This window comes from Aquila chrysaetos, chromosome 17 (genome assembly GCF_900496995.4).
Source record: "Aquila chrysaetos chrysaetos chromosome 17, bAquChr1.4, whole genome shotgun sequence".
In the NCBI taxonomy this organism is placed as follows: Eukaryota; Metazoa; Chordata; class Aves; order Accipitriformes; family Accipitridae; genus Aquila; species Aquila chrysaetos.
The window spans coordinates 14,904,983-14,921,167 of NC_044020.1; the positions used below are offsets into that span (position 1 = coordinate 14,904,983).

The window sequence follows — 16,185 nt, forward strand, 5'->3', positions numbered from 1 at the left end:
ACCAGTCTACTTCAAACTAAAAATGGAGGAGAGATCCTTCAAGTGCATGAGAGAGGTTGGCTGTTAGAGTGTTTTCTCCACATGTTGGCTACCAAGGCTGTGAACCAGGGGCCTGACCCGTCCCATGCGTAACCCCGCTGGAGTCAGTGGAGTCCCGCTCTGGGAACTTAGCCTGGCTCCTTCTGCTGCGAGCTGCAGTAATAGCTTTCCTCATGTGGAACTGTGTTTACAGAAACCAGACTGAACTGGCCTCACACAAGCCATCATTATTGCCTCCTAGTAACCTTGCAAAGCACAGGACGACAAGCCACTGCTCTGTATTTTCATAACTCTCCGGTAATTAGTGCCTGGCGTCTGTAATGGAAATAAAGTGCGTAACATCAGAGTTTCTAAGATGACACTGTTTTCATTATATGTTTAAATTTTCAAAGAACATAAAGGCAGATACATCAATATGCCAAGGAGCCTTTTTTAATTAAAACCTCTATCTTTTTTCTTTTCAAGATATGCAAATGGATTGAGCCATTAAAGAGATAGATAAAAGGAACACCAAACACTGTTTATACATAGCCTTTATGACTGCAGCTACTTATTTTGCAGGAGGCATTCTTTTGACTGGAGAAAGTTATAGTGCAGCTTGACCCAACTCAAGGCTGCTTTGCAGTGCTACAGAGGCAGACAGTGACTGGAAGGATGCCTTACCTAGTTTTGGGAGGTTTCACCTCACAGCATAGATCCTGCACCCAGATTTCATGCAGTGCTCTGCCAGAGGTGGTATTCTTATACCCCCCCGCCATTCAGCTATTTATGATCATGCTTTGGGTTACTTGGTTGGCCCAGGTTTGGAGGAAAACAGGAGAGTGGATTACAGCTGGTTCCCCTCATCTGTGATGAAGCTTCCTCTGTTAGAGCTTAATACCCACACTGTGTATGATTGATTGTTTACCATTGATATAATGTACCTTACACAAGGTACATGTAATGTACCTTCTCTTCAGAACAACAGCGCATTATCCTTGGAAAATGGGCATAGCTGGCAGCAGGTGAAAACTTGTCTCTGTCCAAATTGCTGACAAAAATCTCCCAGACCGCTTAGCCCAGGATTTCACCTGAGAAGCTTGGGATCAAGATCCATGTCATTTAGTTGGCAGGATAGAGTTTGGGTGGTGGGTTTCACTGAGGTCTTTTAATAACCCCGGCAGTGTACCTTTTTTGATCAGCCTTGAGATACTCAGCAAGGACATTCGGTTCTGTGCTTCACTGTAGATGCTGCCTGACCTCTTGATTCCAGGCCTAGCAGCCAAGTAAGTTCAGATAAACTGATCCAAATGCTGAAGTGCTTATTCAGGCAAATTTCACTGTTTGTTTTCCTTAGATAAAGATTAAATAATAACTGAATCAGGACTCCTGGAACTGGCCCCTTAAAAGCTGGAAGACAACACTTCGGAGACAACTAATGGAAGATCAATGAGTAAGAGTTCAGTACAGACCGCACTATTTTTTTTATTTTTATTTTTATTTTTTTCTCATATATTATCTACAAGCACAAGCTTTCATATTTTGAATGTAAAAATGCATACAGATCATTATATATATAAAAACCAACTAGCCTTGTAGCAAACTGCCAGATGCAACTATCCCCAGGTTTGGGGACAACTTGTCTGGATCCAGGTGCAAACCCAGTGGCTGATCCTCACTTCCATCCGTGGTTGCACCGAACCCCCAGATATGAAGATTCTCAAAGTTCTAGGGAAGTCTTGGTTCCTGATCCAGGTCTTGCAGCATGGGCATGACTAACTCTTCATCAATTGAAGATAAATATTTAAAAACTTCATAAATGACAATCAACTTGTTGTAGGTAACAAGTATCCATTTCACCTTTCCTCCCCCTTTTTGTTTATTGTCCTTCCCATCCTCTCTCTGCAGAAATGACAATGGGCAGAGGAGAGAAATTTAATGTTAGTGTCATACATGTACATTTAAATAGCAGCAGTAGAAACAGAATTTAAACTGTTGATATCTGCTGCGGAAAGGCTACCGAATGTGGGTCCATGTTGCATTTGGCCTTTTCAATGCTTGGGCACTTTTTGGCTCAATTTGCACATTGTAGAAATATGACACATTTATAGCATAGCCAATAATATGTTGCAACATTGTGAGCAACAGTAAATCAGATTGCATTTAATACTATGTAATATGTATCAACAGATTATAATATACTATAACTGGCTTGACAAGCAGCCCATTACACCGAGGAAAAAAAATTAATGAGCAATTAAGTAAAATTTGTGTTTGTGTGGGAGGAAAGGTCACAAAATAGCAGCCTCCTTTTTGACCGGGTGTTTATCATGTTTGGCAGTTTCCAAATTCAGTCTTTGCAAAGGAATGGTACTATTTTTATTAGAGGTTCTTTATATAACAAGTCATGTTTGCACAGTGAAACATTTTCTTTCACCAGGATTTTGTAATTTCTCCATGCAGACATTATAAAAGAAGATATAATTTGCTGGAATTCTTTTGGAAAGTATGAGGGCCACAGCTTAGCCTCTCCTTCCTTTCAACTATCCTAATATGAATATGATTATTTTCTCTTATCATTCATATATTACCTTTTTGCATTTTAAATGCAGCTCAGGTCTGAACCCCAAGAAAGGTTTTCAGAGAAAAGAACTGTTGAAGTTGTCTTAGAGAGGGATAAATCAATTGCTTAGCATACCAATATAAAGACTTTCCTCTCAGCTATGTTGCCATGGGATTGCAGGTAAGGATTTTGTTTACTTCAGATTCGTGCAACAGCACTGATTTGAAAGATAACAGAATGACTTAATCCTCAACTTGCAAATGCTCACCCTGGCTCCTAATGTAACATACACGGTTGCAAGTTCAGACTTTCAGCTAATGACTACTGGTGCATGAACAGGCACTAGCTCTTTCTTTTACACTCATTGATTCTGCATTACTAATTTTTTTTTTTTTTTACAAAAGTTAGTGATATAATGAATAGTCTGGGAACAGGTGTGTCACAGAGACAGCGATATCACCTGTGGCAGGAACCCCCTGCCCAGAAGCACATAGTGAGGTTTCCATTGCAGTGTGTCTAGCTGATGTATGGCAACATACCTGAATATGAGGACCAAAATATAGACATTGATTCCAGAAGAGTGAAATGAGTTTTCACTATCTAGAATAGTGGAAACAGAGAAAACAAACAACAGCACAAATAAAATACACGTCTGAATGTGATGATCTTTGATGCTGGTTGGCTAGACAAGAATGTTTAAAAAAAAATGTACTGTGGTAAAGCATCTTTAAGCCAATCCTTTTGAAAAAAGTCCTGACTTGGGACTTTTCTCTGTTGACAGGGCTTGATTCTCCAGCCTGTTCCACCACTTATATGGCTACCTATAATTGTATAAAGTGCTACCCAACCAGATATCCTCACTCTCCTACACCTGTGGTAATTTGTGTTTGATAGCCTTTTGGTGTTACTTCCTCAGAGAGGCAAATAACCATATGAAGTACAAAGCAGTGGAGAATGAAGTTGTAACTAGTTGCTACAAGTGGGCTGTTCCTCAAAGGAGAATACTACTAATATTCCCATTTGTCATTCCAACCTTTGGCTGTGGTTCTACATGATGCCAGTCTGAGCTGCACACCATGCTGTCTAAAGGGATGCAACACAACTGGTGGGACACCAGCACAATCTGAATGAAAATCTTCCAGTCTTGGTTCTTGCGTCTCTTAGCATACAGTTAACAAACCAAGTAGACCGGAGGCAAAACTTGACAGCTGGCTTAAATGAGATGCATGAGGGAGGAGGAAGGAGGAGAAAAAACTGGACACTTTTTATCGCAGGCACAAAAATCTGATAAAATGTACTTTCACTTCAATGTGCCAGATAAGAGTCACAAAAAAACCTGTGCTGGTTTAAACTACAGAGTGCTTCAAGCAACATCTGGAAGTTTAAACAACTGGAAATTATGGCCTTTTGATATGGTGGAGGCCATTCACATCTGATTTACATTTGGGCTTAGACTTTAAATACTTGCCTTCCCATGGATTCAGTTGTTCTTCGGTGTAAGGTAGAGTAAGAGGAGACCAAAACAAAAATGCAAACAAAAGCTAAAAACTACCCATAACTAAATCAATAGTAATATGGTTATTTTTTTTAGTTTGATTTCCCAACACATACACTCCATTTCCCCAAGCACATTTCAGGGGGAAATGCTGAAATGCCACTGGACTAGCTGATTATTTCTTGATGAATTCTGCAGTTTCAGAGGATCTGGAAAAGCAGCTGAACTTCAGCTCTGTTGAAATGTGTGTCTTGCTGGCTAAAAACTCCATGAAATAGACCTTTCCTATATTTTTTGCGTACCTTGCTAAGAACATCAGCATTCATAGATTTGACAAAAATAACAACAAGGAAGGACAGTTTGGAGTAAAAGCACACAATGCACCAATTTAGAGCTGGTGAAAGGTGTCAGATGAACTTTCTGGTACAACACAGCAGCCTCTATGTGTATTCAGTCCTTGAGAACACTGGTTGTGATGGTTGTTGATGGACTGAGGGCTGAATCTTAATCTCCAATGGCTACTGAGCAGCTGGCTGGCCAGAAATGATGTTTAGGCACTACTGACTTGCAGGGGATTGGAGCCAGCCTTGTAGAAGCAGAAGATGCTCTGTCAGTGCCAATCCCCACAATCATCTGGTCCTTTGGAGTTTGCTTTTTTTCTTTTTCTTTTTTTTTTTTTTTCCACATTAGCCAGAAGCAGTGTGGCTAAATACATTTTGAAACAGGAAAAAAGTCTGACCCCAGGTTACTCAAAAAAGTGGTGTGGTTTGTCTTTTCTATTTATTTTAATTGCAAAGCTTTGACCATTTTTAATTAAATGTGCTCTGCCTGCCTCATCCCTACTCCAAGCTAATATGGTCTAAAATGCTTCTCTAGCTTAGTACAGCTCTTTTTAGCTGCTGATTTTGGTAAGCATCTTATTAATTGCCTGCTTGACGTGGGTAGTGGAGCTTCGTCTCCGTGTCTTGCCCTGGACCATCTTTCGACGCCGTACCTCACGACAAAGCTCATAGAAGGCCTCCATAATGTTGCCCTCTCCTGTGCAAGCAGAGCACTCATAAAAAGCACATGCTAGTTCTGTGGCCAGCTTTTCACCTTCCTCTGTGCTGACCTGCCTGGAGTGATCCAAGTCTGCTTTGTTCCCCACTAGGATCAGGGTGACGTTTTTGGGTTTTTTAACTTCATCCAACAAGTTCTTAAGTGGCAGCACTTCCTCAAAGCTGCCTCTGTCCGTGATGTCATAAACCAGCACGAAGCCTTCACCCCATCGCACATGTCCTTCTTTCTGAATAGCATCCTCCTGTTTTGAAAAGACAGACACCAGCCTTAGGAATTTGATTTATGAAGAAGACACCAGGCCTTCAGACAGATGTTGGTCCTCCAGAGCCTACGAAGCCATGTACATCTGCTCTACTTTATACTTTACACACATCACCTCTTTTATCATGTAGCATAGGAGATCTACTCTACCAAGGTGCCATGGGCTGCCTGTGGACAGGCTGGTAGCAGACAATTGGAAGAGGGTCTTTGTTGAATCGTACCCAGCACACGAACTGCATAGAACTGTGCAGCATGAGCACCTGACATGTTTTGAAAGGAAGGGAGACCTGACTGTGACAAAACTGTTCTTCACTTTGGTGGGGATCATTGACTGAGGTTGTCAAGCCTCATCGCTTGACTGTAGAAAAAAACTGTGACTTTGTGCATAATAATAACAACATGTTGTTGGGTTGGCCCTGAATCAAGGAATGAGAACAAAATCATTTTAATCCCAGAGTAAACCCTGACTTGTTTATTCTTCCAGTGTTCGAAAACTCTAAGGAGGGTCCCTTGCAGAAGGATCTGGATCCAGTGTGCTGGGTCCAGCAGTAAGGTGATGGTGGTGGAGGGGGGGGCTCTGCTCAGAAGCAAGCTTCTGTCCCCAGAAGCGGAGCACACCTGCCACCCACCGCACTGCTGTCACAACCACACTCCCCTTCCCTGCTGTCTATCTAAGCCAGGGTATTGGATAATAGTACATGTACCCACGCACCTGACCAGCTGTATCTAGTATCTCCATGGAAACCACTTCATCATCAATGGTAGCTTGGTGACGATATGTAGACTCTAAAATAAGAACACATTTTGCGAAACTTATTAAAAGAAGGTAAATTTTTTTTTGTATCTTCCTTACAGCTATGCCAGCACAAGACCTGAGATGTGACATACAGCTTCACCGAATTTTATTTGTTGGAGCTCTTCCAACCATTCTGGAGCACACTCAAGTCCCTCTTTCTGTAACAGTGACTCTTTTACCTCTCCCCCAACTCTTTCGTTCTCATGTCTTATACCTGCAAAGGGCTGTGCCTGTGGACGCTGCACTCTGTGCCCAACAAGAGGACAGAGTTTTCTGTGGCAAAGCTCTGCAAGGCTGCAGCAGCCCATTTTTCATGTTTGCTCATAGGGAAGGCTGCCACCTCTGAAACACAAATACCACTACTCTCAAAGTACCCAGCTCGACAGCCTGTCACTGCATAGCTTGAAGTCTCACAAGATCAAAACCAGTACAGTTGGAGATCAGGGAACCTAACCACTAAGCTCAGGCCTTATACTGTGATAAAATTACAGAACAGTTAGCTATTTTAGGAATGTCTCTTTGAAACATGCTGAAATCATCACATTCCCCTCTTCTAGCAAGGGCTCAAGCAGTGATTTCCCTGTATATGATTTGTAAGGATAACCAGTGGGCATTAAGCATTCACACTATGCTACAGGAAAAAAAGGAACCTATTTACTATGTCCCAGGTCCTGGAACCCAGCAACTAATCAGAAAGCTAATGAGAAAAGGGCTTTGTTTTATCTTAATGAGCTGATTAGTTAAATTCGATAGCATTTGACCTAAAACTTGGAAAATTGTCTCTCCTAACACTCAGATTTATTACTGTTGCGAGCTCACAGATGTCCTATATCAAAAGGCAAATGCAAATGCTGTAAAACTGTGGCCAGTGACTATGAATGCTTTGCATTGTCAGAGACACAATTCTTTTATTTGGTGCAAATCTCCTCAACAGGAATGAAGGATATCTTTAAGGAAACACATTTCTTTGATTTGAACTTCTGAAAGGACTGATGTTTGGTGAATACCTTTTTTCGTTATGTACTTAAGAATGTCACTTCTTCATAATCATGAATGTTTCAATGCTGTCAGTGCTGCAAACGGTCTCTTCCCAAACCAAAAATGTCACTTCCCTCCTGTGCCACCTTAATTGCTTTAAGTAGCACAGCTGCCTCTAATAGGGACAAATGGTCAATTTAATTAGGCAGATGGCAAGCAATCTTGCTGTAGGGTTTCAGGCAATGAAGACTAGATTTTTCAAAGGCTGTAAATATCCCTTCTGTTTAAAGGAGGAGCTGGAGTCCTACCTTTGTGAACCTGAGGCTATACCTGCACGGCAGAGTAAGACATAGCTAAGTCTCTCAGTGGTATGTCTTATCCGTCCCTTCTGTACACCCTCCAGGCTGTAGCAATTCCCCCAGGGGAATGCAGAAAAGGCAGGAGCTCTAGTTTGGTCTGGAACCTTCAACAAGTTATTTCAGTGGCTAAAATGTGCAGTGCTAGGATGGGAGTCCCTGTGCAGCACTCCATGTCCAAAGCCATTTAGGAACTTATGCTTTGGTTTTTTTGGGGGAGAGTGCTGTGAAGAAGAGATGGCTCTCTGAGTGAGTAATGTGATATTAGCTCCTTACTTGTTTAGGCCTTGCAATGCTTAAATGCCTTCAACTATCTGGCCCTGCTTGACAAGTAGCTGTTGAGAATTGGTCCACGCAACTTGAGAAAGTGCTCATCCAACCATGCTTGCAGCGTATCTGTGAAATGTCCTTCTTAGGAGGCAGAGGTCAGTAGCCCATACAGCTCTTCCCCGTGAAATGGCAGAATAAATCTCAAGGAGTGGACTTGTGCTTGCTGCATAAAAGCAGCATGATTCTTAAATGATACTTGAATTCTCAAAATAGGAGTCTGGCAGCACTTTGTGTTGAAAGTTTAACACACTTTGGCTGCTCACATTGGGATGGAATTTGATCCTGAACGAGTAGCATTGATTTGGGACAGATTAGTGTAAATATATCTTAGTAAATGTGTCTGTTCCTGTGCTTTGGAATATGTGGTAGCTGGGTGAATTTTAATGAGGGGTGTAAAACAGCTGGATATTTAAAGCATTTTTTGGTGTAATCACAGACATGGCTTCTCCTTCAAGGGAACAGAAACATCTGAAGTATCTGGTTATCTTGTAAGTTATGAGCCCTGAAGTTGTGATTTCCAGTCTGTTCACATCAATCCCACGGTACTTCACAAATGGATTGCCTTGCTTTGGGATTTATTAATATCATTTTCCCTGTGGCACTTTTTCTGGGGACATGCAGCTAGAGAGAAATTAGATGACTTGAGATACCTGCTGGATCCCTAACTGAAACCACCGACAATGCAGGTGTTTGTGTCTCAGCTAAGCACCCTTGACTCATAATAGAGTTGATGAAGTAAAATAGGTGCTGGATATAGTTTGTCTGATCTCTCTCCTGGGATAAATCACACTCAAAAGCACTTAAAAGTCTAAAATTGGTCAGATGAATCCAGTCTTATGCTTGTGTCATCACAGTCAAGTAGAAAGAGCAAAGTGTAATGCTGTACCAGTGGCTCCCAAGATGACGATAGGCAACTTTCTGAGCTTCTGATTGTCATTTGCACCAAATAATACCTATATATTACATCTATAGCTCTATAGCTAGAACCTCATAGATAGCAAAGAAACCTCAGAGCTGTGTTTTGCTCTTCATAGACTCAGTCTCAAAACTGCTAGCCTCAAAGCAGAGTGAGGGAGCTGCTGCTGACTGAGCCACGGTGTGCCTGACACTGCTAGTGCTGTCTAAGTAGTCATATTTGGTGGTTTGCTCTGCTTCAATATAAGTAAGTAAATCTGACCCATTCTTGTTGGGTTGAGAGTATGTTATGCTTCTAGTCATATTCCCAATAGCAAGATCAAAGGTGCTGATGCCACATTTCAGGGTCCTGCTTGGTTATAAAGCTGTAATCCCACAGCACCCTTGCTGTGCAAAACACTCTTGGTTCTCACAGTCCTATCATTTGAAAAATTTAAGTTTATTCCGGAAACATTTAGACCTGTCAAGAGGCCTGAGAAACTTGTTGGAAAGTGGTAGCAGTTGGTTTGGTTTTTAAGCCTATAATATATTGCCACAATAATTCATTAATAGGAACTGGATAAAATTACCACAGCTGCTGAATAATTACAGAAATAATGATTTGGGGAAAAAATTAATTTAAAAAAACTCCCCTGGGGCTCTCTGTTGATAAGCTTATTACAAATCTCCCTATTCTTCTGAGAAATGTGATTTAAAAAAAAGGCAGGAAAAAACCTACAAAGCTTATATAGAGAAAACTTTGAAGCCCATGATCCATAGACTATCCATGGATATGATATTCGGTCACAGCTTGACCATATCACATCCTTGTGCTATGCTTATTGTGACATTTAATAGAGTTTTGGCCTGTAAGACTTAGCTGGTCATTTATCAAACCTATTTGTCCAGTACTATCTACTGAATATATCTGTTTCAGAAGATTATATTTTCTGGAGAAAAACTATTATCTGAGAAGTAATTGCTAGTTCTTGGTTTATATTTGCAGTGATGTAAAAAGCTGTAGTGATGTAAAAAGCTGTTTTCAGTACTTGTTTATTTTGAACAGGAAATATATATCAGGGGAATGTCACAGCTCTGGAAGGAAATATTTGCATTGGAAGGGTTTATTGCTTTTAGGAAAACACTTGTAGTAGGAGTAGGTAAATCAGCTGAGATGGAGCAATGACATAAACCATTTTACATGGAAATTTAAGGAACAGCCTGGTCTCTTTTGTTTGCTTTTAAATACAGAGGGACACAAACTCTGTTTCCATTCAGAATTTTAGTTCATTTTTGTCAGGAAAGGTTAATAAAACAAGGACATATAAAAATGCTCTAAGAAACTTTGGTCCCATGGTGGCTTTCAGCCAGTTGGATGTGAAAACTGCAAGAGACCTAGAGAAAGAGCTTTTGTGTAATAATTATAGCTGAGTTTCCAGACCAAAAAGCTTCAGCTAATAGGCGTGAACTTCTAAGTTATGGTTAAAGTCATGTGGGATGGCAATGCAGAAGTATGTTTAAAAGACTAACATTTCCCATAATTATTTCTGACTACATAATAAAGGTTCCTGTTGTTTGTTTGTTTGTTGAGCAACTCCCTGCTCATTTAGACTCCTGCAGTCTTTGACATCCATCAGGATGGCACTTGTCTATCACATTTGAGAACAGCGACTTTGACAGCCCATTGGGGAAAAAAATTTACCTCCATTACTAACCCTGGTGTTGTCTGATATGTTCTCCAGAGCCTTCCTTGAGCCTGCCTTTGTGAAATCTGTCCCCTTCTGCATTTCCTTGCTGCTTCAGGAACTTTTCACCTTTCAGAAAGCCCGTGTAAGTTGAATGTACCTTCCTGACTCAGAAATTTTCTCCTGCCTTCTTCCTTCCTCCACCCCAGTTCTTCTCAAAACTCAGCTGAATGTATTTTTCTTGCTTGCATCTGGCTATTACTTACTCCATCCATTATTTACCTTAGAGGAGGGGTTTTATTTTGCAACCATCAGTGGTTTTTCAGTAAGCACAGTACTGCCTTTGTGTATTTAGAATGTACTTCTAATGCTAATGTAGTGTGTCCCCACATCTCGTTATTAACTGCTACTACAGACTCAAAAATAAGCATAGTTGGGTTATTTATCAATAATACCATCAAATGACATGCATTGTTATTGCAATCTTTATTATCACATGTAAAAGAAGAAAAAGTAGTAAAAAGAAAGTTACTGAAAGGAAACTGTGACTGACAGCTCTGATAATTGGACTTGGATTCTTCAATGTTGTGTTTCTGCATGTGTAACCCCCAAGAGTCAGGAAATATAGAAGGACAAGTTCCTGGAGGTTGTACAGTACCTGCAATGTGCTTTATATATATGACTACTGTAGTACATGAACATTTGTGTCAAGCTACACATTTAAACCAAAATGTGTATGAAAGAAGAAGGTATTTCTTTGCAGTGATATTTAATTCAACTCTAGGGACTCCAGCCTGCTTCACACACAGCCTGCCATCGTGAATGCTGCTTTTGGAATTGATATGGTGATGTGCAAAGGAGTTTCTTTTCTCACTTCACTTTTGGCTCTTTTGGCTGCCTTCTATAAGGCTACATTTGCTGTAATCAGAGTTATGACTGCAGTACAGCAGGTATTCCCAAACTAGTCAGATTAAAGCTGAGCACAAAAAAGTCACGTGGGTGGCACTGCAGGCAGCGAGTGTCTTACCTTGCTGAACTGCTTTTAGTTGCTGCTTTCAGTCCAAGGTGAAGCTCTCAAATATTCCTGACCCGTATAAATCCAGGCTGGGTAAGGGTAGAGACCCTACTAATGCCCCTAAGGAGGCACAGGGCAGAAGAGCCAGTGTACGCTCTGGGCTGTCAGCAGGCACGTGCCTCTGCGCAAGCCAGGGTGTGGGGCTGTGCCTGGTCCATGCAGACCGGCAAAGACTATTACTAGGTGACCTTAGAAGAATCTTCAGGTGCTGTCGGGAACTCATGGGGGACAAAGGATGCTCCATGGAGCACGGGGACACATGCAAAGAAAACGGCTACTGCAGTATCAAATGGGGAACAAATTCAGAAGTAAGGCTTCATTAGGTCTGCTGCTTAGTGAGCAGTTTGGGTTTTATCATGTTTTCCTATTTTAATAAAGTAGGAAGGTAATAGATGGCTCGTGCATGCATAGCCCCACTAGACTATAAAGTTCTCATCTTGGTATAAAAGGATCTGCTGCATCCCCAGAATTTGCTTTTTGGTTAGAACACGCTGGGGAGATACAAAACTAGTCTACAGAAAAGCATTTTTTCTTGGTGCGTTGATATCTTCAATAAATAAATTTTGGCCTCCAAACAGAAATCCTAGAATACAGTTTTCTTGAAGATACCTCTAAAAGTAATGGGAAGTATGTCTATTTGTTGGCTTCTCCTGCATATGATTTTTCTCCTGCATGTGAAGACTGGGTTTCTTTTGATGAGAAAAGGAGTGGTGGTACATTTTCATTCCTACAGGTTCTGTCCTCATCCAGCTTTTGCTGAGATAGGCAGAGAAAATGTGTACAGATACCTGGGAACTAGATTAATTAAGACCTGCTGAAACAAAACCAACAAAGCCAGAGCAGTGCTAACTAGCAGGAAGTAAGCTTCAAGGCTTTAACTGCTTTTTAATTTTCTGATTTAACTTTCCCACCAAAGCTAAGCAGAGGCATTAGTTCCTGGTAGGAATTACACCCATGACAAGTTTAAGTCTAAATAAACCATATTTTGCTACGCTTTTTTGTTTGATTGTGGCAAGAACTCTTTGTTAGCAAAGCTGTGAGTTTCACCTTATTACTGCCAATATAAATGAAAACTAACCAGCGAAACTTTTCTCACACCTAAAACAAGCAAAACAAAAGCCTGCTCTCCTGAAGGTGCAAAAGCAAGCACTGGAAACTTCTGCTCATCTGGAGAACATCTCAGAATATGATGAGCAAGAAAAGTAGGGGCAAAATATTTTGCAGCTGTAGCTACAGCAAGAACAGCCACTGCCATTCCTGATTTTTGCTGTCTGTCGAGCTACTGTAAAAAGGCAATATTTTTATTACTGGCATCAGGAGTATCTTCATCTTGAGACTCATATGAAAGAAAAACCGCATTTTCAGATAACTGCTTCCCATGTTATTTTAAGCATCTTCCTCTGCTGCTCTCAATTACAATTTCATCATTTCAAGTCTTTGCTGAGCATTTTAGAAGCCAGTGTTAGGGGTTTAAGGTGCTCTAGGCCATACCAGTCCATTTCCTTACAAACACCTCAGAGAAATCAGGAATACTTTCACGGCTCATTGCTGTAATACATTCAGTAGAAATTCCTACTGCTTAGGAGTATAGTAAAAACGTTAAAATGTATTAAACGTGTATCAAGTTAAGTAATGTTTCTACTGTTTTGAAGTGGGAAAAATAGAAGCCCAGGAAGATGCCTAGGAAGGCATAATCTGGGCTGTTGAGCACTGAATACTTTAAGCAGTGAGGCAGAAGGAATGAGTAATTTTGTTAATAAAAATTGAGGATACTAATAGCTAGAGTCTGGCTTGAAAATAAGGCTGTTTTCCAGCAATTTATTAAGCGTCTACACATTTGTCATGGTACTGCCTGAAACACAGGTTGGCAGCCATTCCTCCTAGCCCCAAACAGTTGGTTACCATTCCATCTCGCTTTGGCTGAAAGCCCATACTGGACCACATATGTTATTCCTAGTTTGTGCTTGGATAAGCTGTGGCTGTCAACATGGGTGTTCAGATGAAATATGCAGAAGGCAAAGTTCTGCAAGATGATGGCAGAACTCGCTCCTCTTTTGCTCGCTGTGGAAAATGGTTATTTTTAATCATGAGCATGTCGATGATCTGGTCTATAGCACTATGTAGACTGCAGTATCCTGTTGTGCGGCAGGAGGAAGAGAGGGCTGGGAGGGGAGGCTTCCCCAGGCTGCCTTCCTCCTGGGGCTGCTGGTCTGTCAGCCTTTACAGCCTAGGGCTGAAGGGACCATCAGTTAATGATTTATTAACACTTACTTTAGTATGGGCCCCTTTGTTAAAACTTCTGTTTGCTGGCTGGGCAATTTCTCTCTCAGCTGTGTTGCTGGGAGTTAGTATTTTTAGGGTAGAGGCAGGCAGTAAACCTTCAGGAGTGTTAAGACAAACTTGCTGAGTGAGCCACAAGTCAAGAAAACTAGAAATCTACACTATACAAAGACACGTGTTTCTTCAACTTGTGATCTGCAGCAGGGAAAGCAATCCTGGGGACGAAGGGCTTGTATTCAGATGGTATTCCAGCTGTCCAGGCAACGTGTTAGCTGAATAAACCAGAGAGCAAAGACAGTCCTTGAGAACTGTAGTTGGACCTGAGGACCTCAGCTCTTTTTCATGGCTCTGTTGGCACAAAATTACCCGAGAAAGATAGTTCTTGCATCTTCTCTTGCTAGAGTAAATTATTCTTAGTGAGGTCTTGGTTCCTACTGCTAAGCTGTTTCTGGTTATCAACCATTTTGATGGAAGCTAGTTCGGATATATTCCCACTCTGTTGTTTATGTTGTTTGTACAGATCTCTATTTATCAGGTGCAGAAGAGAAATTCAGGCTAGCAACATTTGCTAGTGTCGTAACGTTAATTATATTACGTGTGGTATCTGCAAACTTCCCTTGTAGTCCCTGAATGACACCGTTTTGCTAACAGAACCCCCAGCTACAGATGTGGTTATATAGGCAAAACTACCCTTCTGATGTAAAAATAATCTTCCTTGCAACAAGCTTTCCAATGGAAAAACCTTCTTGCCAATGTAGATGGTATATTCGCAAAGTGATTTCTGCTGTTCTTGCCACAGCGGTGAAATTTGTAAGTCTTGAGCTGGTCTATAGGAGATTAAGTTCTCTGCTGCGAGATAATTCAGGGCACTAACAGAGGTGTCTGTCTCCCTCCCTCAAGCACTTGTTTACCTAGTGTACCTTTCTGCTGTCCTTTGGCTGTTTCATGTTATGCTGGAGAAGAATGGTGCTATCACAGGCCTTTCATAACTAAGCTAGTGGGACAACAATTTCTACCACCTTATCTCCTACCTTTGCTGCTTTACTGATACCTACACATTTTACCCATGTTTGATGGTATCTTATGGGCTGTCGGTATGTTGCATTAGATACGACTTTACAGAAACACCAACTCTGGGTTGTTTCCCTCCCAGTAGAAAAAGAGCGAACAAAAATCCGAGTGACCTAAAGAAATTGTGACATAGTTGGAAGCAATACTCTTTAAAAACATCACTATTAATCTGGTAGTCCTAGCAAAATTAGAATTTTTCTTAAGACTTATGTTTCTTTATGGTTGCCTCTGCTCCTTCAAAGTAATGGATAGTCTTTTCTCTATCCCATTCAAATTAAATAAACTCCTATGCTTTCTCTGTCTCTTTGACTACATAGACAGGCCAGTCTGTCATGCACTGTCCTGCTGATTATCTGCTCAGAGTCAGTTTTCCTTTCAGAGGATTAGCAAAGTTGCATGAAATACGTGAACAGCTAGAGAAAGACATCTAGGGATAGTGTGAGAAAGCCAAGTGACTTTTAGAAAGGTCAACAAAAATACGATCTCCTTGGTTGCTGTTATTTTATAAGTAGACTTTTGTTTAAAATTCAGTCTCTGGAGAAATGCTTGCTGTTTCTGTGCACCTTTGATATGTGAGTCCTAACTCTTTGAGCACCAGTTACTTAAATGATTTACAACCCTTCTATGAGATGAAGGATTTTATAGGTGAGAAGCAAAGGGAGAGAGACTGCGGGCAACAAATCAGTGACAGAATCAAGAAAAGAACTGAGAAACCTGTCTCCTGCACTTTCTTGGGGGTTTATTTGTTTGTTTTTTTCCCCATATGGCAAAAGTGGATGTTGTAAGTCCCTGGGCATCAGAAAGCACCTGGTTCTCCCAACTATACATAAAAATGCTAATTCAGAACAAATGACACAACCGAGTTCATAATCTCCTCTTTTTTTAAATCTTGGATTTCGCAGCTCTGTTTCTAGTTAAGCAGATTGTCCCGATTATGGTAGAAGAACTAATGTGTTCTCAGAGAAATACTGCAAAACTTATTTTAAAAAGCACCCACTTAGCCATAGCTATAATGAATTTTCTTCTTTCATCATTTGATCCAGGAGATTCTCCCTGCATGTCATGGTTTATAGAGGCAGGTAATCTGCCCATGAAGTATTCTGCAGGCCATCAGTGCTGTCTGGCTACTGCTGTGATGACTCTTTGGGCTTCCTCTTCCTTTTTTGCTGTCCTCCCCGCCCCCCCAGGAAAAAAGAAATTTACCAGTTCCCTTGATGACTGACTCTGATTCAGCATCTCTAATTAATATCGATTATATATCACTTCTTTGACGGCAAACCACAATATCTCTCCACCTTTGAGATCAGCTGAAGGCACCCTAAAT

The 16,185-nt window shown here is 41.0% G+C and overlaps 1 protein-coding gene across 1 annotated transcript in view; it reads right to left on the reverse strand.

Moving 5' to 3' along the window:
• Window positions 1-1,495: 1,495 nt before the first annotated feature.
• RERG (RAS like estrogen regulated growth inhibitor) overlaps window positions 1,496-16,185 on the reverse strand; it is a 110,770-nt gene continuing 96,080 nt past the window's right edge. The window contains exons 4-5 of the mRNA XM_030041397.2: window positions 6,109-6,182; window positions 1,496-5,376 (exon numbers count right to left, since the gene is read on the reverse strand). Of these exons, the coding sequence (XP_029897257.1) occupies window positions 4,969-5,376; window positions 6,109-6,182 (482 nt within the window). The 3' untranslated portion in view covers window positions 1,496-4,968. The remainder of the gene's footprint in view (window positions 5,377-6,108; window positions 6,183-16,185) is intronic.